The 20,123-nt window shown below is 35.6% G+C and overlaps 3 protein-coding genes and 1 pseudogene across 7 annotated transcripts; 2 read left to right on the forward strand and 2 right to left on the reverse strand.

The window, feature by feature from the left end:
- LOC111405378 overlaps positions 1 to 854 on the forward strand; it is a 3,093-nt pseudogene extending 2,239 nt beyond the window's left edge.
- Positions 855 to 3,054: 2,200 nt separating this feature from the next.
- On the forward strand, positions 3,055 to 4,724 carry LOC111405379 (uncharacterized protein At5g39865-like). Its single transcript, XM_023034218.1, has one exon. It carries the CDS (start codon positions 3,269 to 3,271, stop codon positions 4,373 to 4,375), a length of 1,107 nt encoding a protein of 368 aa, XP_022889986.1. The 5' UTR covers positions 3,055 to 3,268; the 3' UTR covers positions 4,376 to 4,724.
- Positions 4,725 to 5,919: 1,195 nt separating this feature from the next.
- On the reverse strand, positions 5,920 to 11,602 carry LOC111405381 (uncharacterized protein At2g39795, mitochondrial). 2 transcript variants are annotated; one of them, XM_023034224.1, is made up of 3 exons: positions 11,150 to 11,602; positions 8,052 to 8,386; positions 5,920 to 6,422 (listed from the first exon to the last, which is right to left on the reverse strand). In XM_023034224.1, exons 1-3 carry the CDS (start codon positions 11,234 to 11,236, stop codon positions 6,239 to 6,241), a joined length of 606 nt encoding a protein of 201 aa, XP_022889992.1. In that variant the 5' UTR covers positions 11,237 to 11,602; the 3' UTR covers positions 5,920 to 6,238. The 2 variants fall into 2 exon arrangements, with proteins under 2 accessions (XP_022889992.1, XP_022889991.1); XM_023034223.1 differs by lacking the exon at positions 11,150 to 11,602 and adding an exon at positions 9,984 to 10,271.
- On the reverse strand, positions 10,914 to 19,517 carry LOC111405380 (nuclear pore complex protein NUP1-like). 4 transcript variants are annotated; one of them, XM_023034221.1, is made up of 9 exons: positions 18,983 to 19,517; positions 18,588 to 18,634; positions 16,576 to 16,691; positions 15,086 to 15,290; positions 14,621 to 14,923; positions 14,447 to 14,539; positions 13,684 to 14,319; positions 13,009 to 13,421; positions 10,914 to 12,689 (listed from the first exon to the last, which is right to left on the reverse strand). In XM_023034221.1, the coding sequence occupies exons 1-9, from the start codon at positions 19,275 to 19,277 to the stop codon at positions 11,246 to 11,248; spliced, it is 3,552 nt and encodes a 1,183-aa protein (XP_022889989.1). In that variant the 5' UTR covers positions 19,278 to 19,517; the 3' UTR covers positions 10,914 to 11,245. The 4 variants fall into 4 exon arrangements, with proteins under 4 accessions (XP_022889989.1, XP_022889990.1, XP_022889988.1 ...); XM_023034222.1 differs by having other exon boundaries at positions 10,914 to 12,656; positions 13,009 to 13,436; XM_023034220.1 differs by having other exon boundaries at positions 13,009 to 13,436; positions 15,098 to 15,290; positions 18,983 to 19,515.
- Positions 19,518 to 20,123: the final 606 nt, after the last annotated feature.

Genomic DNA, 20,123 nt, shown 5'->3' on the forward strand with positions numbered 1-20,123 from the left:
CCCACCTATGGTCTTATCTGTAAAAGATCTGTGATGTATTCTGCTGTACCTGTAGCTTGTTTCGCTTGCTTAACTGTGACTTGTTTTGCTTACTGTTTCTGCTTTTTCTTGTTTTTTACAAATAACAGCTTCCTATACAACTTTATCAAGGTTCATTGATTTTTGAATCTCGATTTTCTGCCAAAGATAAAAGTTTGTACTTTTTTTAAAAACGTTCAAACGCTAATATTTGTTAATGGGGCCACAGATCAATTCAAGGCCATTAATGATGAAGGAATGCCCTTGTACCAGAGGCCATTCATGAGAGGGAAATTGTACATCCATTTCACTGTGGATTTCCCTGAATCCCTGCATGCAGAGCAATGCAAAGCTATTGAGACAGTGCTCCCTGCAAGGGCAACAACCCAAATTACTGACATGGAATTGGATGAATGTGAGGAGACTACTTTGCACGACGTTAACATTGAAGAAGAGATGCGTAGGAAGCAGCAAGCTGCCCAAGAGGCATATGAGGAAGATGATGATGATATGCATGGCGGGGCTCAGAGGGTGCAGTGCGCCCAGCAGTGATCTAATATTGATGTTTCAGTGCAGCATCGCAAATGTTACAGCAGCAACAGAAGAAAGGAGTGTGCGCTGGGGTGGCGTGGGGTGGGGTGGGTTTGGTTTATGAGTTTTCCAAGTTACGTGTGACGACAGTATTTTCTGCAGTCTTAGTTTTCTATTATAGTATTAAGATTTATTGTTTAATGTTTTGAGAATTTCATTTGACATGCCTTGGTATTGTAATACGAGTTACTACTTGCAATATAGTTTGTTATATATAGCTCTGGTGCATGAGATTTAGATGCTTATCATTATGCAGTTTGGAATTCGAGTTCACTTCGATAAGACGAGACTGATTTACTCAAGCTAGTTTTTAATATTCAGTGGTGAGGTAATTAGCACAAAATGTCCTTTCCTATCAATGTTATTGTGTAAAATGTTATTGCCTTCCACTTTTTGACATTTTCATCCTTATTTTCACATTTCATTGTAAGAAAGGTTGTTTCATTCAATTTCTCAACAAGAAAATGTAAAATGATAAATATACCATCGTATTTAAATAAAATAAAATTGAAAAAAAAAAAATTAAAGAACAAATTGTAATTATATTTCTAAACTTTTTGAAAAACTGTAAATGAGTAAATAAATTATTTGAAAGAGTAATTAGCACAAATTGTTCCTACCTTTCAATTTTTTTTATTTTTTATTTTTTGTATTTTTACCCTTATTTTTATATTACATTGTGAAAGTCATTATTTTCATCTATTTTTTAAATTAAAAGCTTTAAAATGACAAATATACCCTTACATTTAAATAAAACAAAAATAAAGAGAAGAAAAATAAAGAACAAATTGAAATTATACTCCCAATTTTTCAAAAAATAATAATAATAATAAATTCAAAATATATAATTAAAAATGTTATTTTTTATTTTTTTATTTGAAATTTATTTGAACTTTAAAAAAAATAGTAGTAAAGTTGTATTTTGCTCTTTATTTTATTTTTTTGTATAAATAAGAGGATTTTATTTGTTATTTTACAGCTTTTAATTTAAAAAGGATGAAAATTATGATTTCAGCAATGAATTGTGATAATAATGGCGAAAATACCAAAAAATGAAAGATAAATACATTTTGTATAATAATATTGAAAGATAGAGACGTTTTGTACTAATTAAGCTTTTAATAGTTTATTTGGACTCATTTGCAATTTTTAAAAAAAGTTTGGGAATATAATTAAAATTTGTTATTTAATTTTTCTTTTCTTTTTTTTTTTTAAAATTTAAATAAATGGGTATATTTGTCGTTTTATATTTTTCTATTGAGAAATTGAATGAAAATAACATTTCACAATGAAAGGTGAAAATAGAGATGAAAGTGTCAAAAAATGAAATGTATTGACATTTTACACAATAACATTGAAATGTAAATATATTTTGTGCTAATTACCCTTCTGTGTTGCTACATGATTCCATGTGCCCGTTAAATGTCACAATAGTGTAAAGTTAATGTAATTTGTCTACCCATCAATATATCAAACAAAAAAAAAAACAAAAAAGGGACCTTTTTAATTTCTAATGATTATAAGTTTACATAAAAGCATAAACCGTGTAGACAATCTGGTGGATTGTGTACTGTGTAGCGCATATAATATTTGCACGCATATTTATGAGATAATTAAAGAGGAAAATTCTTCTTATATATAATTATTGTACATAATGGTGTTCATAATGTGATGTGCAATTATCCGATTGTTAATGTGCAAGTGTGAGATTTGAATTAAAAATTGGATCCAGTACCACGTGTAATTATGGACACTATTATGTAGATAATTATGTACATATAATACTTCCCTATTAAAGATTTGCTTGCACAAAGAAAGTTTTTCCTTTGGTTATTAAATGCGGGTTGATGAAGAAACTCCTAAAGCATTCATATGCAGTATGCACTTTATTTTTTCGAAAGCATGGAGAAAGTGCCAAAAAAGATACCCATGAAAGTGGACGAAAAAGTGGTCACCTCGTTAAAAATGTTATTTTTAACTCGAAAAATTATCTTTATGTCCCATCCAATGGATTGAATCAATATTATACAACCCAACCCAAAGCATGCTCTTCCAATCCGAGTTTCAAATCTTCTAGAATAATGATATCTAATTTCAATAGTGCCAAAGCATCGATTTAAATTACTACATTTTATAAGTTCAATTAAATGAATCATATGATTTTTCATTTAATTGAATATATTATTTAACCCCCGTTTGATTTACATTCTTTGGCTACAAAAATAAAAAATATGACCGTTATCCATCACATTAAACTATCATATCTAATTTTCTATTTCTTATGCGGATCTCACGACTATATTTTTCATTCTCATTCTTACAAAAATGAATACCAAACGGAGCCTTAATATCATGCGGTTATCACTTAGAATGATGTTTAACGCTAGTGATGATAATTAAAATTACTCATTTTCTGTGGTCCTCTCCAGCTGCAATGCACCTCCTCCCACAATATCATTTCAATTTTCAAAATATTCTAGCCGTTACCTCTTGACACATCACTCTCTCTATCTCTCCTCTGCAACGGCTGTCGGATTGGAGAAGAAAATGTTTCTGTCTTTCCTAATTTCTTCTGACAATTAAAAAACCTACTTCACTCTCTTTCATATCCTCTTTAATATAGCTGTAAAATCTTGAATTCCTGAACGGGATTTTGAAGATGAAGAGAGTGAAAGGAAGGCTACTGAAGAAATTGAAGACAATCAAAACAAATGGGTATTTGAAACCAGAAAGAATTCTTCAGGTAAATGCATTTGAAGGCTATGTATATACTTCACCGCCCAAATCCAATTCCTTGCCCCGCAAACCCCTGGTTTCCATTCAAGAAAATCCCAAGAATGTTGTGGAGAATGATGGATTGATGATGCAAGAACCAGAGATCATTGATGTTACAGAGCTTATGAAGGATCTTGAAGATCAAGACTTTGAGTTCGATGTTAATATCAATGATAAGGAGAATGTCAAACCCGAAAAGAAGTCGAAAATCCCAGATAATTTTGAAGAAAAATCAAAGAACAAGGTTATGGAATCTACAGAAAAATTTCGTAAAGATGATGAAAAGCATGTCCCTTTACAAGAGATTGATGTGTCTTCGTCCAGGCAGCCAAATTTGGACTCAGGATCCCTTTTCGACCGGAATCTTCTTGCAGCCTTTGAGCAGGCAGTTATGGAAGTCAAAGTCCAAGACGACACAGAGAAAAGGGTTCGAATCGAGGAAATAAATAGGCAAGAAATCGATGAAGGCCCCCTTTACAAGTCAAGAAAAATCGAGGAAATTGCAGATCCCCTACTAGAATTTGAAATCAAGTGTCCACCAGGGGGTACAGACGCGGTTATTCTCTACGCCACAGGCCTTAGAGGGATACGAAAGACATTCAACGACTGTCATAGAATCCGGTCTGTATTGGAGAACTCGAGGGTTTTGTTCTACGAGAGGGATATATCGATGCATTCGGAGTATAGGGACGAGTTGTGGAAGATTTTGGGTGAAAAATTACTGCCTCCAAGGCTGTTCATAAAGGGAAGGTACATTGGAGGAGCTGCAGAGGTTTTGGTGTTGCATGAACAAGGAAAGTTAAAGCCACTTCTTGAAGGAATTCCTATTGATAAATCTGAAGGACCATGTGAAGGTTGTGCCGGAATAAGTTTTATTGTGTGTTTTAACTGCAATGGAAGTCGAAAAATCGTTCCTGAAGGTGATGGTCAGGTAATGAAATGCTCAGAATGCAACGAGAATGGATTGATCATATGTCCGTTTTGTTGTTGATTATGAATTTCCCGCCTCTCCCCATATCGGATTCGATTGGAGAGACGCGGGGATTACTTTGGACGACATACCTGAGCGATACAGGTCGAGGCACGAGTATTCCTTCGTTCTGAAAGCTGATCAAGATTGTGTGGCTTGTATATTTGTTTTCAAAGACTTGTATATTTGCTTGCAAAGTGAAGTTAATTTCATGGTCATTACATGTGGAATGAGAAGCAGAACTTAGTTTAAGTCAATCTTATATTCAGAAATAATATGCAAAGTTAATAGTCGCTTGTTTAAGCTTAGCATGTAGTGTATTATTGGAATCTTTGGTGTACTAATTAATAAATTGATAATTTGCTTCAAATTTATTTCTTGAATTATGCGTTTTATAGTTTTGTAAAGTGCATTTTCTGTCAGAAGGTGAATTTGGGGAACATAGTTTGGTCAGATTCTTTAGACATTTCGATCCCTGTTAGCATGTATGATACACTCACTTGACACATTTCTAATCAGTCTTATTCAAGTCAATCGGATAATATTGCATTCCACATAAATAATCTACGACGGCATGGAATGAATTTTTGGTATTGAGATTCGAATAAAAGACGTGCAATTTTAAATTAAATCATCTCCATTCCAACTGTGAGGGACTAGCTTTAGGTTACCAAACAGAGTGCAAGTTTCTCAAAAGAACAAAAAGAAAAACAAAATTTTCTCATTAGCTCTTTTCAGAAAATAGAAATGTCAGGCATAACATCTGGAAACAATCGAAAAAGACATCTCAACAAGAACAGTTCAAAACCAATTCAGGTGTACCAGTCTTGGTCCGGCATGTTGCTGCTCAACACATTTTTGACAAATCTAAGCTACAAGAAGTTTGATAAATATAAAAACTAGCAAGCAGCATGATTAGAAACCGACAGCCAGTTTTCAGGTGGAATAGTCTTGGCCCGGCATGGTGCCACTCAACAAATTTGACACATCTAAGCTACAACAAAATCAATAAATATACAAACAAGCGAGAAGTCTTGGGTCATGATCCATGCACTCAAAGTCCTTGTATGCTTGATTTGCGTGCAATTTTCAAGAGAAATCGACATATAAATAGGGCACCATTCAACCCAACTCTTTTTTCCCCCCATGCCTATAATTGGAAAATGAAAAAGGAAGACATAAATCAATGTCGAAAGTGACCAAATGCAACAACCCAGGTTTGTAGAAAATGATAGGTCTAAACACCTCATATATGGCTCGATGACTAAACTGTGGAACCCTGTGATGAAGACTGAATGCTTTGTCAAACTTCAGTAAAACAATTAAACGAAGGATTCAAGCTTCCACACTAGCTGTTTGAGCACAGAGAAAGTATTTAATGGCCCAAACAACAAGAGAAGAACTATGGCAATAAACAGTGAAGAATCATAAGTAAATTTAGCATAGTGGAAGCAAAGTAGGGACAGCAATGCCCTCAAACAAATATGTAACGGGGAGAAGAACACATCACAACTAAATAAATAGAAGAATATAAAAAATTGTTCAATATCTCACCACAAACTATGAAGTAGTAACAATCCAAGCATATGAAAGGTTAAGAAACTGTTCTAAGACAATCATGCACCCAACACCATGCAAGCCAGGAACTGCAAATTATTCAACTATGAAATGCCTTAAATAGAAGAACCGCATGAGTGTATTAGATCAAACTAAATGGCTTGAAGAGCTGTCACACAAGATATATTAGTTATACCAACACCTAATATCCTATCACAGAGATCGAATAGTGTACACTGAAGAAGATTTTCATTCTATTTTCTAGCACATAGAGGGGTCTTCATCCAGTTTTGTGTACAATTAACTTCAGAATTACCTTGAAATCAACTAAGCATGTGAAGCTCCCGACTGGCTCTCGTTAACAAATGTTCCAACTGTCTTAAACCAACGTAAGAGATTCCTGTGATCTTTTACATAAAGCCAAGCTTGTAAAAATGGAAAGAGGCTCTCATTAACCCCTCTTTCTTCTATGTAACCATGAAGAGCATCTCTTACTTTTTCATCAAGATCTCTGTCAATTTTAAGTGAAACGATAAATATATGACTTTAAATGGCAATCAAAATTTATTTAATTGATAGAATGAACTTTGCAAGGAAATGTGTTACATCAAATCATTAAATTTCTATATAATTTATTCCCGCAGAATCCAAGTCTTCACAATTGAATCACCATTAACTATTCAACATGTATCAACTATATGCAACGATGAAGAATGGAAATTCTAGAACGGCATATTGTAAAACATATTTTGCTAACACCAAAGAAACGTTCAACTTATTATTTGGAGGTATTTAAATGCTAATTACGGTAATTTGTTCTTGGTCAAGGAATGAATTGTAATTACCATGAAACGTGTGTTAGTTAGGTGAAGGCACCAGAGGCAGCAGATTTTAGTGCATAAAGGAATGGCTTCACAAAGGACTCTCTAGTCTCTTCTCGTGCACTGCAAGTGTTGTTTCAGTATTTCCAGAAAAAAGTCCTTTGAGCATTAATTCAGCATTTTACAGGAAACGAAAGGGCTGAATTTTCAAGAATAATTATATTTCATATTTTTCCATTACTTAAATTTTTAAAACATAGGCTTGCTACTACTATTTAATCCTATAATTTACACAAAATCCTAAGAGTGTAACTATAAAATCAAAGAGCATCTCCAAACGTGGTATAAAATAGATATTTAGATCTCCAAAGTGGCCGGAAACGTCTCCAATGGAGAGATACAAAGGAGATGTAAATTGAATTTTCTGATGGAAAATGTAAAAAAATAAAAATAAAAATGCAAATGCAAATGAAAATTTACATTTTTTTTTAACATCCACAGGAGATCTTCCCATTGGAGCGGAATTTGGATTTAGAGCCACTAGCATGTAAATGAGGATGCAAAAGTGATTTTGGAGATACCAATTTATACCCAATTTTACAGTGCCATTGGAGATACTCTAAGACTGCAATTGCAATACAAGTGCATTGAAATACAACTAACGGACTTTCTTGCATATTAAATAGATTGCAAGTATCATTGGAATCCTAGGAGAGATCGGTATTCTACATGTCCCTACTAAGCTACCTTCCACATTGTACACATTATTGCCACGTCGATATTTTAATTGTGTTGATTGGTTATGGAATTTTGGATAAGGATTTTATTGAAATTAGAATCTTAGCTATCCAAAGTTAAGTATGCGTAGTTTAATAATAATATAATTGCACCTATTGCAAGTTTTTAGATACTTCTAATTAATTTGGAATTAAACAACAGAAAGTAAACAAGTATAAGAGGAGAGATAGTTTGGCTAAATCAGGCTTGTGAAGTGGAATTTGACTCCTCCCTCATTAAAAGGGAAGGGAGTAAACAAATTCCAAACAATTTTCTCTATTCTTGGACTTCCCCATTTACCCTACTCAATGCCTTTACCCTACTCAATGCCTTTGTCACTTAACAAGAAAATTCAAATCCTGTCTCTAAAATGAACTTTGATAGATATTGTTCCTAGAACTGGGGAGAAAAGTCAAGGTTTTCTAATTGTAGACTATAGTATTATAAGGCAATTTAAAGATTTAAACACAAGAACAAGAAACATTTTGCTTCATAACATGCATGATTCTAACATTTTTTTTTTTTATCCAAGTGTAACTTACTCAAAAATAGGGCCGTTGTATTTCGTTGGAACCACAAGGAACCCTGAAGAATCAGCTTTTGGCCTCATCGAAACAGAGTGAATTCCCAAAGCATCAGGATACAATCCACAGAGAAAATGCAGAGACTCCTTCTGCCCTGGCTTAGAGATATCAACATGAAGAAACAACTGATTAATACCATCATCAATGTCATCTCCAGAATCTCCAGGAATTATGTTAGCCAATCGCATTACAGAAATACTGATCTCCTCGTCTCCATATGTGCGTTTTAATACAGCACCACCACTATCAAGTGCCCCTTTCTCAACAGTGAATGGTGAAGGGGGGCTAACTTTCTGTGGAACATAAAATTTAGATAAGATGATTAAGCCACAAAAAACACTAGAAAGGTTCTGTAACATCATCACGAGCATGTTCACTAGCAAACTTACTTATTAGAAATATGCAAGTATATTCCAGAGAATAAATATTGTGAAAATAAGGAAGAATAATTTCAAGGAGCTAAAATTCATAACTATTTCTAGAAGCAACTAGTTAGATATGCACATAAGGCAAACAATAGATTTAGATATCTCGCAATAGCTTCCATTGCCTAATACAAAAAAAAATTGTGTCGGGCCACAGTCCAGATTCAAATCAACTAGTCCTTCAATTACAAGACCACAGACACTGAAGACAAAGTTTGGGCATGACTGTGACACAAATGCAATTGAAAAAAGCATAAAAAAAGAAAGTTTGTTAATTTCGAATATGTGCAGGATAAAAAAATATAACTACTAGAAGTTTACACATGAAGATGAGTAATTTAATTTAATAAATATGCCTACTAGTTTGGGGTGCTGCATATTTTTTAAAAACGATGAGGACGTATCCAATACCGATACCCATGTATCATGTAGCCAACATTGACTTAGAGGAGTTTATTTACATCTTATAGTACACTCTGATGTATACAGGAAAATACACAAGATGAAAACACACACCAAGTTCACATGCAGAAAAACTATATGTTTAGACAACATCTAGCAATCTCCATGAAAAAATATGGATGACCAGGAAGCGAAGATGGAGTGCACATGCAGAAATGTTCATTGAGAGTGTTATGGCCAAAAGCATTTCTAATGTTCAGCACAGAGGAAGGTGGATACTAGCAATTGAAAAAGTTATACTAGGTATGAATTATGGCAAGCTGTTACAGTGGGTTGATGATGGTACTAAGAGGAAAATATTCAGATTCTTACTTGATTGTATAAAGAAGAAAATATTCAATTTTAACATTCCCTCCCACATTCCCAGCACTAAAACCTCCTTGCTACACGAATATAGTGCGTAATTTTTCAAGGTAACCGACAGTTACATTTGTACAAAACAAAATGCTTTGTTATCACATCTTCCCTTGTGAACTCTAATGTTGAGGTCGTTTTAGTTGTCTTATTTAGTCCTTGCATTAGTAATTACAGTAAAAAAATGGGGGGAAAATCCTTATCTCACCTTTAGCCATCACCTAATACAAAATTGGATAAACTCCCGTTTTAAGTTTCTCAAGAACTCTACCACAGCCCTGAGTTTGTGCAAATTAGGGACCACCCATCACACACGCAGACATTCACATAAAGAGATGGTTAAAATTTATCTAAAATTCCATAACAGTGCCAGATAAAATAAGTCCAATTAGCCCACTAAAACCCTTGCAGAAGCATCCTAACAGCACTCAAAAAATCAGTTCCATTTACAGCGTAATAATAATTTATATGCTCATTTCTACATAATCACAGTACTACACATATGCAGGTGAGTACATAACAGCATTACAAGAGCGTTCAAAGATTAATATTCAGAAACTTCAAGAAAAAAATAAACACGAAAACCCTAATCCAATTATATGCCTTAAGAACTAAACTAAAATGCGTATGTGGAGAGAGAAGAATATACTGGAGGAGGGGTCATTTTGGACACTTCTACATAGTGGTCTTTGAGGGAACGTAATAGTATGGAGTTGACGGCGGCGACGGAGGAGGCGCTGGATGACGAGCGAGATGCGAAAGTGCGCCAGGGTCGTAAAAGCTGGTGCAGTTCACCACCAGCGCATACCAGAGCCCTTCTCCACATTGTTTTCTGGTGTGTTATTTTCTCGGTTCACCAATTGCTCATAATAGTTTCTTCCGCCGTTTAAATTCGTGTTTATTTCGAACGCCGGCGTACGTTAAGAAAAAATTCTATTTTAATGGCCACTTTTAGGCCGTTTAAACCACGCCCCCCTCTCCCCCCCCCTCCTTTTTTTAAATTCTTCAATTTAATTTAAATTTTTATCTCCTACTCTTAATCGCACAATTTTCAATAAAATAATATTACACTAAAATCAAAAACTTTTCAACCACACAATTTTAAAAAAAAAATACTATTCCCCTCATTATATTCAAATAATGGGAGCCAAACGGAAGCTTAAAACCCTATTAAAATTATTTCATTTACTGATTAGTTTAACTAAAAATAGCCTTCATTACTTCTATTTTTCCTCGATTCCACTTGTCCAGGTTGACCTAGAGGCTGAGCTAGTCACATATTTACAGGAGAAAATGGAACCGAGGGTAATAACTCCTCCAAAAAAATAAATTTATACCCGTGTAAGAATACTTTATATTCTATAAACTATGAAAGACAATAATTTTTTTGGAAATAAAGACAACCTTTTTGTAAAGTTACTTTTCCATAATATTAAATTTTTTTTTCTCTCATTGAAGACAATTCATAACCCTATTAAAATTTCTATAAAGACACTGCTTAAAAGTCAAATTTCAAAAAGCTCAATTTTATTAGTAAAAAAAATTAAATTTGCAAAACATGTTTGACAATCCATAAATCTGAAGTTGAAAATGGATATTTTCTCTATACGCAATCCCTCGATGTTTAAACAAACAAGTACACTGTAACATGGTATCTTTTGCACAATTCCGTGACCCAATATCTACAAGTATTGCTATACTGGTACATTGCAATCATTTTCCGAGTTCAACACAAACAAGTGTACAAAATTGTGAGACTTTTTAAGCCTTTCAAAAATCTACTAAATGAAAGGAAAAATTGTTACAAGAATACACCTTTTTCAATGCTAGGAGGGGGCTTCCTGAACAACTCGTCTTCTCAGTGATGAACGGCGTCCATGAAGCATACCAAAGCTTCACCATTCATTTTCTTCACTTCTTCCTGTGCTGATTGGGATTAAATTTAACAATCTTACAACCCGACTTGTCACCGCCACCGTCACTACTGCCCAATGAGAAGCTTCCACTGGAACTAAATCCTAGACTAGTTGATGCCTGGAACGTAGATTGGTTTTCCTGAGCAAGTTGGTTTGGTTGGCCACCAAATTGAAAGGGATTGGCTTGTGATGGATTTGAAGGCAAGATGGAAGGTTGACCAAATACAGGAAGAGAAGGTACAGACGATTTCGCTGGATCACTGGCCATGCTGTCTTCAGTATTTATTTGATTATTGTCCCCAGACGAGATTGCAAAAGGAGAAGTGGGATTACCAGATACAGGTGAGGAAGCCGCAGCAGGGGCTGCAGAAAATGAGAAAGCAGGGCTTGAAGAGGCGGCACCAGAGGACGAATTCAATACTATTGAAGCAGTGTTTGTAGTAAACATGGGGGAAGCCGAAGAATTTCCGCCAAATTTAATGCCAAAAGTACCGGTGCTGTTGGAAGCAGCATTGATCCCACGAGTAGAAGCTGAAGAACTGGCACTAAAACTGAATACACCAAAAGAGGCACCACTGCTAAAACCATCGGCGTCAGCCCCAGAAGAGAAGGAACTGGCGCCAACGCTAGATAAGCCAGTTGCACCACTGCTGGAGCTAACTGCATTGACGCCTGAAGAACTTCCTACAAATTTAAACAGACTAGATGTTGGCTCATTTCCAGAGCCAATTCCATTGGCAGTTGATGCAGAAGCCAAACTTGAACTAAAACCGAAACTACTATTTTGACTTAATGCTTGGGAACTCACAGTGGATGAACCAAATAAAGTACTGCTAGAGATATTGACGGACGATAATGATGCAGATGTACCAAACTGAATGGGTGTGCTCTGTGAGACAGTTCCAATGGAGGACGTCAAAAATCCACTGGCAACAGCAAGAAAAGAACCCTGAGACTGACCATTTGCCGTTGAAGATGCAAGTGAAGAACCAAGTCCAAAAGTGTTACTTCCAGAGCTTACCGCATATGATGAAACGCTAGAGCTTGTATTACTTAAGCTGCCAAAAATATTATTGTCCTCTGTTTTATATTGGAAAATTGCTGGTTCTGATATATTGGAAGTTGATGATGCCGAAACAGCAGTCGATGGATCAGCAGAAATACCAAACTTATTAACGGGTGAAGGCTCCACATTAGACCCAAAATGACAGCTACTGGAGGCAGCAGTGAAACTGGGCATGAAGTTTGCAATGCTGGTAGAAGGGGTAAATGAAAAGGCAGGAGAGATGGAAACAAGTGATCCATTTGATGCAACAGAAGAAACAGTTTCATATTTTCCAATTGCGCAGCCAGCCTCTTGCATATTCTGATCATCACCTTTGTTTGACTCGGCAATTATTTGCTGACCGCCAGTCGCAGTAGAAAGAAGGTTTACCGAGCTGCACAAGCATTTTGCAGTTCAAGAATGTTATGATAAGAGTGTCTTGCTTCCTGAGGCGGATTTTCACATTTTAAAGTGAATTTGGAATAACTCACAAAGTGAGTGATAAATTCTCATATCAAATAAAATTTCGAGCACAAAAATTGCACAGTTTTGAAAAGGAGACAAATAGCAGGAAAACATCAAGAATATAATGAAAATTTTCAAATGACATGTTATCAAAATGCAGCACAAGGTGATGGGGCGCCAGAAAGAAAGAAAAACTACTTAGTTGAACTCAATGGCAGCTATCTACATTACTCACTATGGCGACTAACCTGCTTGAACTTTCTGGTTTAGATTCCAGCCAAGTAATTGGTTTTCTGTATGATAATTCAGAAGGCGAGGATGAAATCGCAAGTGATGGGGAATTGTTCACTTCCTTTGGATTGTCAAAATTGAACACTGATTGAGGACGCAAGGTTGATTGGAAGGATGTGCTTGGTACCTGGGAAGCAGTGGAGGCAAAGGCAGTGCTTTCTTTTCCAACAATGATTACCCCAGAACTTTCCATATCGCTGATTTTGCTAGACAGAGGACCTGAAGGTGACTTCATTTCCAACTGAATAGTGGTTTTCTCCAATTTCAGTTCAGCAGGTGAAGGCTTTCCATCATTGTCAGCTACCTCCGCTGTTTCTCTCCTATCACCTAATGGTTGAGGTGCAATCCCATTAGAATCTCTATAATCATCCTGCTCCAAATAATCCTACAAAAGGCATAGAATTTAATATAGACACAAGCTCTATAAGTTGAATTTAATTACAGAAAGTCAATCTATTCTCAGAGGGCTTTAGCAGAAATAAGAGTATTCAAGAATCACCAACTAAAATTGAAGCTCCAAATATACAGATGTAACCTACCAAATAACCTAAATTCATAACAGATCAAAGTCAGGCAAGTCTGCGATTCACTGATAAATATATACACTCCACGTTAAAGGAAACAATACCTACCTCATGTGCACTCATCTCAAAGGCTTGCCTCTTTTGAGGAGGTTGAGATGCAAAAGTCTTAAGAAGAGAATCAGTAGTTTCAACCAAAGGTCTGAAAGCTTTTACTAATACTGAGGTATCAATATTCACTGCGGGAGTCAACTTTTCATGTGGACCAACAGACTCTTTTGGGTCATTTTCTTCTACCTCCACTTGCTTTTGTGAAGTAGAATCATGAACACAACCCTCCAACTTATGGCCATCCTGGATCTTGATTGGTTTCGTTTTCAAAGGTGATTTATCCCATGCAGCAGATGGCTTGGATTCTGATGATTTTTCCTTTGGGGTCAACTTTTCGAGATGCTGCAATATTCTAGCAGCAATCTCCCTCGACTTAGCAGGGACGGGAGTATAACTGGTACTTGGAGCGCTTTTATCCTCATTTCCTCCAACAGTTTTTGAGATCTTATGCCTTGGTTCATCCTCTAATGGAAGTTTCTGCTTCAAAGATATTTGTGCAGTATCAGAATTAATCTCCACTCCACTATCAGAAAGAGGACTTCTATGAGATAAAAGACTGGGTTTCTGTCTGATTCTCCGTATGGGACCAACGGAACTGAGATCATCTTCTAACATTGAACTCCTGCGTTTTAGGGTCTAGAATAAAAAGTAAAAAAGATTAAACAAAACACATAGAATCTAAAAGAAAAGAAAAGAAAAGAAAAATGGAAGATAACAAGTGAGATGATAATGTATGATCTAAAACTACAAAATTACTATATACCAATTTGTTAGGCCCAAATAGTCGATAATGCTCCATTGCAAACGGAGATGATGACGACGGCCCACCATAACCATTATGAGCGGATCCAGTTCCCTGGAAAATGACCAAGCATCAGAGAAAAACAGACAGAAAGTACAGTATACTGTACAGAAATGAGAAACATCCTAAATGAACCTTATGTAAGTCGGTTGGATAAACTCTGGAATATGGAGTACGAGTCATATTGTATATTGATGATCTGCCTCGAGATCTTGGGGTTACAGATCCATATTCGAGAACCTCAAGGTTAACAGCATTCTTTCTTGTGAATGACTTGACAGGTGATTTTGGAGTAAATAGTACATTACTTAGCAACCGTGAGCCTTCTGTAACAGCTTGGTTCCGCATCCCCAACCTTGACAGTGATAATTTTGAAGGCCTACTGCCCATGTAAGCTTTTGCAAGTTCAGCAGGAGAAGCAATCTCATGCTCAAGGACCTAGAAACATTTCTAAGTTATAAAAATCAAAGAAAACTCATTCTTTTACCTTTTAAGAGACAAGGGCTCTACAAGAATCATCAGATATATATCAACCAACGACACAATTCTAACTGCATATCTAAATGCTTTACTTATCAATAATAGTGCTTTTCAGCATACTTTTGAACATACAGCAGGAGTTGAAATGACTCCATGAGATCTATCCTCAATTTTATATTTTTCCAGTGAAGCACTTGAATATTGTTGATTCCTTTCAACATCCGTCAGCAGCTTTGGCAATGCATCTATCGTTTTCCCATCATCACTCGCAGGACCTTCTACAGCTTTTGAACACAATAGCTCCGTCAAATGCTCAATCTCAGGTCTGCACCAACAAACTACACCTTAGTAACTCGAGCCCAAGGATGAGTGCAGTTTTAGGACATTATGAAGTAACCAAGTGCCTAGACACAAATTCTATAAAATAAATGAAATACATCATAGAGTGGTTGTAAATACATAATAGGTCATGTTGCAGAGTAGTTGGGAAACCAAGTCGATTCCTTTAAGAGATACAAATTCGAACCATAAATTGTGAGCTTGCAAAAGTTATCAGGTCTTTGGACAAGGTTGCATATCATATAAGAAATTCAACTAATAACAAATGCATAATTAGTTTATGATTGTACAAAGAAAATAAAACTTTACCAGTCACATTTGAAGACCCAAGATGAATCAAATCATTTTTCCAAATTAAATTGTCATATAGAGGAGTCCGTGGCATATGAATTGTTAATGGCACTAAAAGGGAGAAAATCAGGGAAATGTGTTTCATCTCTTCTCATATGCAAGAGAAATCCATGCACATGCAAGCTTAAAGTGATGACTAGTAGCATTTAGGCAAGAAAGCTAGTTTTGTAAAGCCTACAGGAGGTGCAAGGACAAGGAAAACCAAAAAGTAGACAGATATAGCCGAAAACTAAGTTAGTTGGCTGCCATAGGGGTGTAGCACGGGATGTCGAGCTATTCATCAATTTCCACCATAGAAGATCAATGGATGAACTCCTATATGACAAACAACGAGCATCTAGCTCCCAAATTTAGGTCAATCTTATGCTGAATCTTTTACTCGAGGAGGTGCTCTTGGCCCAGTGAATATCGCTGCCACAACAACCGAGATTATCTTCATGCATAAGGATACTAGATTACCCAGCATAAAAGATTGTGGCTTTTTGTTCAATTTCTCATGGAGTCAAATTTTCATCAATGTGGGTCAAGAGAATGGGCATAGCCTTAAAAGGGCGAGGTTCAAATGACAAAATGCTTCGGTGGATACCTAGGCATCCAGAGATAAGAAAGGATGTAGTAATACACGAAATGCTTTGGGGAGCAATTGGTCTTACGGATTTTCAGTTTATGGGATAGTATGAGATCCGTAGTCGGAATACGACAGAATGAAAAACCAAGGAAAGAAAGAAGAATACACCAAAATACGGGTATTGCACCAAACACTGGTGGTTGTTTCTAGTTGTAAGTGAATGCAACGAAAAGATCAGGAAATAACAAATAATGAAATGATTATAAATAAACTCTACTCTTATGCCAAGCTGCAAAAGAAAAAACTACACGAGAAGCATGTACACTGCTGACAAATGATTGGAGAAGCTTACCTGGTAAAGGTCTTCTGCTTTAACAATTGTTCAAGCTCAGAGATCCCACCACTGACAGAACTATTTATTAGATGGCTGCCATTACCACTTGCAGGTTCTTGTCCTCCAGATTGATTCTTCACTCATAAAAAGAAAATGCAAATCACTTTCACCAGCTTTAAAACCACAATGGGTGGTATCCTCAAGAATAAAGGCAGAAATAACATACTAATCTGAATAAGAAAAATGCATGTCTCAAAATATGAACTTGGCAGTGGAAGAATTAAAAATTTGGCTAGCAATTTAGTGCGTGTTTGGTCTACTTTCTTACATGAAAAGTCCACACTAATGGACTATGCGAGAAGTGTTTTCACAGGATATTACTTGCTAGATGAACCTATGATTTAACAGGTGTTTTGTAAATGTCCTTCAAAGGAAGTTAGATAGTACAGCTGTAAAGGTTGCTTTCTTGAAATGAACTACTTGGAATTGGACTTCTCATTGAAGAGCATCCACATCAAAAAAAATTTGATAGGTGAGCAAGGCTTACGCCTGAAGGTGCCTAAGGACGAGTTAGTTGTGCACTCATTTATCTTGCCTAATCCAGACTTTTTATTATTGACCTCAGCTATTTACACATTTTTTCTAGAATTTTACCGCGTTTTTTATCTTTTCTGTTTCCGATCTTTAAGGAGAAGGCACTATCAGTAATGCTGTTGATACAGAAGGTTCCTAGGTTGTTTCTATTTCTATAGTAGATTGCAATTTTATTGTGTAATTACTAATTTAAGACATTACTTTCTTCTTTATTTATATCTTCACATTGTTTGCAAGTTAGACTTTTAATTTTGTCAATTTGTTATCTTATGAAGGCCCATAGGAATGAATGCTCTCAGTCCCACATGGTCAAAGTATGACACGTGATTTTAATCTGTCCATAATTAGTACAAGTTTAAATATCTCTGCTCATCAAGCATCTTCTGGCTATTTGAAATTGCATTAATTAGCGCATGTTTGGCTCATCTTTATAAGCCCTTGTTTGAGCCCCTTCTTTTTTTTTTTCGAAAATAATGCATTCTTGAATAGTGTTTCGAGGGAAAATGTGTGATTAAAAAATAAGAAAATATTTTGGATTTATATGTCATATTATTTTATTTAAGAATGTGTGGTTAAAATGGGGTCAAAATACTGTTCAAGAATGTATTTTTTTTTTTTAAAAATGAGGATCAAATAAGGGCTAAATTGTTTGTAAACCCTGAGAACACTTTTTATCCACACATTTTGGGGGACCACAAGTACTACACACTTATCTACCATCATTTCAATCTATTTATACTTTAAACCTTTATAAAAACTTCCCAAACATCCTTTTAAGTTCACTAAAAACACTCCTGACCCAAAGACAACCGTGTCAATAGGATTCCTTCCAAATCAATGTCTTACCTCACTTCACCTTCATAACCTCCTCAGGAGGTCCTGCTAGTATAAATTCCATTCATGTCTTCAATAAAGTTCAATAGATCCCTACAATCCATATTATGCTTCCATTAATTAAATTTTCGAAATAATCCCTCCATCTTTACTTGGTCTCATCGCTATGAAACAAACTCTTATATTCACATCCTTAATGCAATTATGTTAGTTTATGTCCATACTTCTTTTCCATTTGTCAATATATCTTACAAAAATCTTTTTCACCTTCCAAAGTTATAGGATAACTATACAACTTCTCATGCATTTTAAATAAGGACATATGCATAGCCATTCCAGCTTCCCTTTAGCTAATTATACTTCTCAAAGCTTTTACATTTTAGTATGCTCTCCTCTCTCTTTCTCTCTCAGCCTTACCTACCATCTGACCCATGTCAATCCTCTACAACATTTCCCTATTCAAATGGGTTTCTACCCTCCAACTCTCTTAACAATTTTATGAAATGGGTTTTCTACGCCTAACTCTCATAATACTTTCTACAAATATAACAAACCCATATTCAAGGAATTGGAAAAAATAACAAGAGAGGAGATACACTTACCTCAGGAACTGTCCCTTGAAATGCACCACTCAATTCATGATTCGCCTCTGATTACATTATAAAGTACATAAGGCCTTATTCAACCAAACATCACAATAAAACCTCAAGAATCAAAAGGAAAGTAAAGTATCCCAGGAAATAAGTTATATATAATATCTTTTGCTCAATGCAACAAAAACCCTTGGTAATTCACCGCCTACTTGAATAAATAAAATCATATTCACAAATCAAATACCTCCATGCATGTATATTTATAAATAATAGAGATTTTTAATACAAAACTCAAGGTAACAATTTTCCCTCACCAAATGAACCCTAACTAATAAAGCCAACAAATTCCCACTCAAAAATAATTTTTTTACCAGTAACTATATACATAGAGAAGGGAGCGTAACCTGGTTCTTGCCGAGGAGGAGCGGGGAGGCGTTTACTGAAAACAGAGGAGAAGCGGTTGGCGCCAAAGGAAATGAGATTTGAAGCGGGGTCCATGACAAGCTTCGTTAACCAACTCCCACTATTTTCGTTCGGGGTGGTGGCGGTGATTCCACGGAGGTTATTGACGGGGCGATCGTACGGCGTCCTCTCTTCAATTCTCCGGAAGGGTCTTTCACGGAACTTCCCCCCCGCTCCTCCGCCTCCGCCTTCGTATGAAAAAGTGGAGGCGGCGTCTCCTTCGCCGGTAGTCGACATTTGATTACGAAGTTCGTGTTGAGTATGAATTATTCGAATAGAAAGACGGAGAGGGAAAGACGAATTGTTAGGGTTTTGTAATTGTTACCGGATCGAGAAATCGATTTCGTCTTCCTGAAAAAGATCGTGAGTGCGTTAGAGAGATTCTGGTGCGAAGTGCGTACTTTCCAACTGTAAATTTGAACGTTGTAATTGGCAGTTAAATTTCGCAAATGGGCAGCAAAGTTTATGCGAAATTTCAAGCTGATCTTTCAATTATTGTTCTAACCCAATTAGTCACAAATGTTACTTAAACGTTCCAAAAATCTAAATGGCACGTCAAAGGAGACTGTCCTGCAGTTAATTGTTCCAATGGTCACTGAACTTAAATTCATATTTTTTATTGATCACTAAAGTTTAAAATATCGAGTTTTGATCACTGAACGTAGTCAATGGCTTTGATTATTCACTGAATTTAGGTTTATATCTTCGATTGCTTACTGAAATTTAAAATGTCGAGTTTTTGTCACTAAACTTTGAAAAATATTGTATATTACTCACTGAACTTTGAAATATGTCGTACATTACTCACTAACATAATTGTTGAATTTTAAAAAATATCGAATTTACAGTGAGTAATTTATAATATTTTTCAAAGTTCAGTGACCATTGTAACAATTAACTCACTATCCCGGCATTAATGGGCAAGAAGTATACTTTTTTTCGTTAATTGAATAGCCATTTGCAGGACCAATTTAAATTTTTACACAAACTTCATTGACCATTTATGAAATTAAAATCATTTAGCCTCAGTAAATGTAAAAGGCTTGATATATTCATAGCACTACTAAACTGAACTACATTTTA

Source organism: Olea europaea, chromosome 12, assembly GCF_002742605.1.
Source record: "Olea europaea var. sylvestris chromosome 12, O_europaea_v1, whole genome shotgun sequence".
In the NCBI taxonomy this organism is placed as follows: Eukaryota; Viridiplantae; Streptophyta; class Magnoliopsida; order Lamiales; family Oleaceae; genus Olea; species Olea europaea.

What these genes read in the sequence shown, in the direction of transcription:
- LOC111405380 (XM_023034219.1), bottom strand. Translation starts at nt 19,277, where the DNA reads ATGTCGACTACCGGCGAAGGAGACGCCGCCTCCACTTTTTCATACGAA. An exon ending in ATCCAACCGACTTACATAAG is followed by an intron (nt 14,540 to 14,620) that starts GTTCATTTAGGA and finishes GTCATTTTCCAG; the next exon opens with GGAACTGGATCCGCTCATAA. An exon ending in AAACCAGAAAGTTCAAGCAG is followed by an intron (nt 12,690 to 13,008) that starts GTTAGTCGCCAT and finishes ATGCTTGTGCAG; the next exon opens with CTCGGTAAACCTTCTTTCTA.
- LOC111405379 (XM_023034218.1), top strand. Translation starts at nt 3,269, where the DNA reads ATGAAGAGAGTGAAAGGAAGGCTACTGAAGAAATTGAAGACAATCAAA.
- LOC111405381 (XM_023034223.1), bottom strand. Translation starts at nt 10,160, where the DNA reads ATGTGGAGAAGGGCTCTGGTATGCGCTGGTGGTGAACTGCACCAGCTT. An exon ending in CCAAAATGACCCCTCCTCCA is followed by an intron (nt 8,387 to 9,983) that starts GTATATTCTTCT and finishes TATGTTCCACAG; the next exon opens with AAAGTTAGCCCCCCTTCACC. An exon ending in TACAACGGCCCTATTTTTGA is followed by an intron (nt 6,423 to 8,051) that starts GTAAGTTACACT and finishes TAAAATTGACAG; the next exon opens with AGATCTTGATGAAAAAGTAA.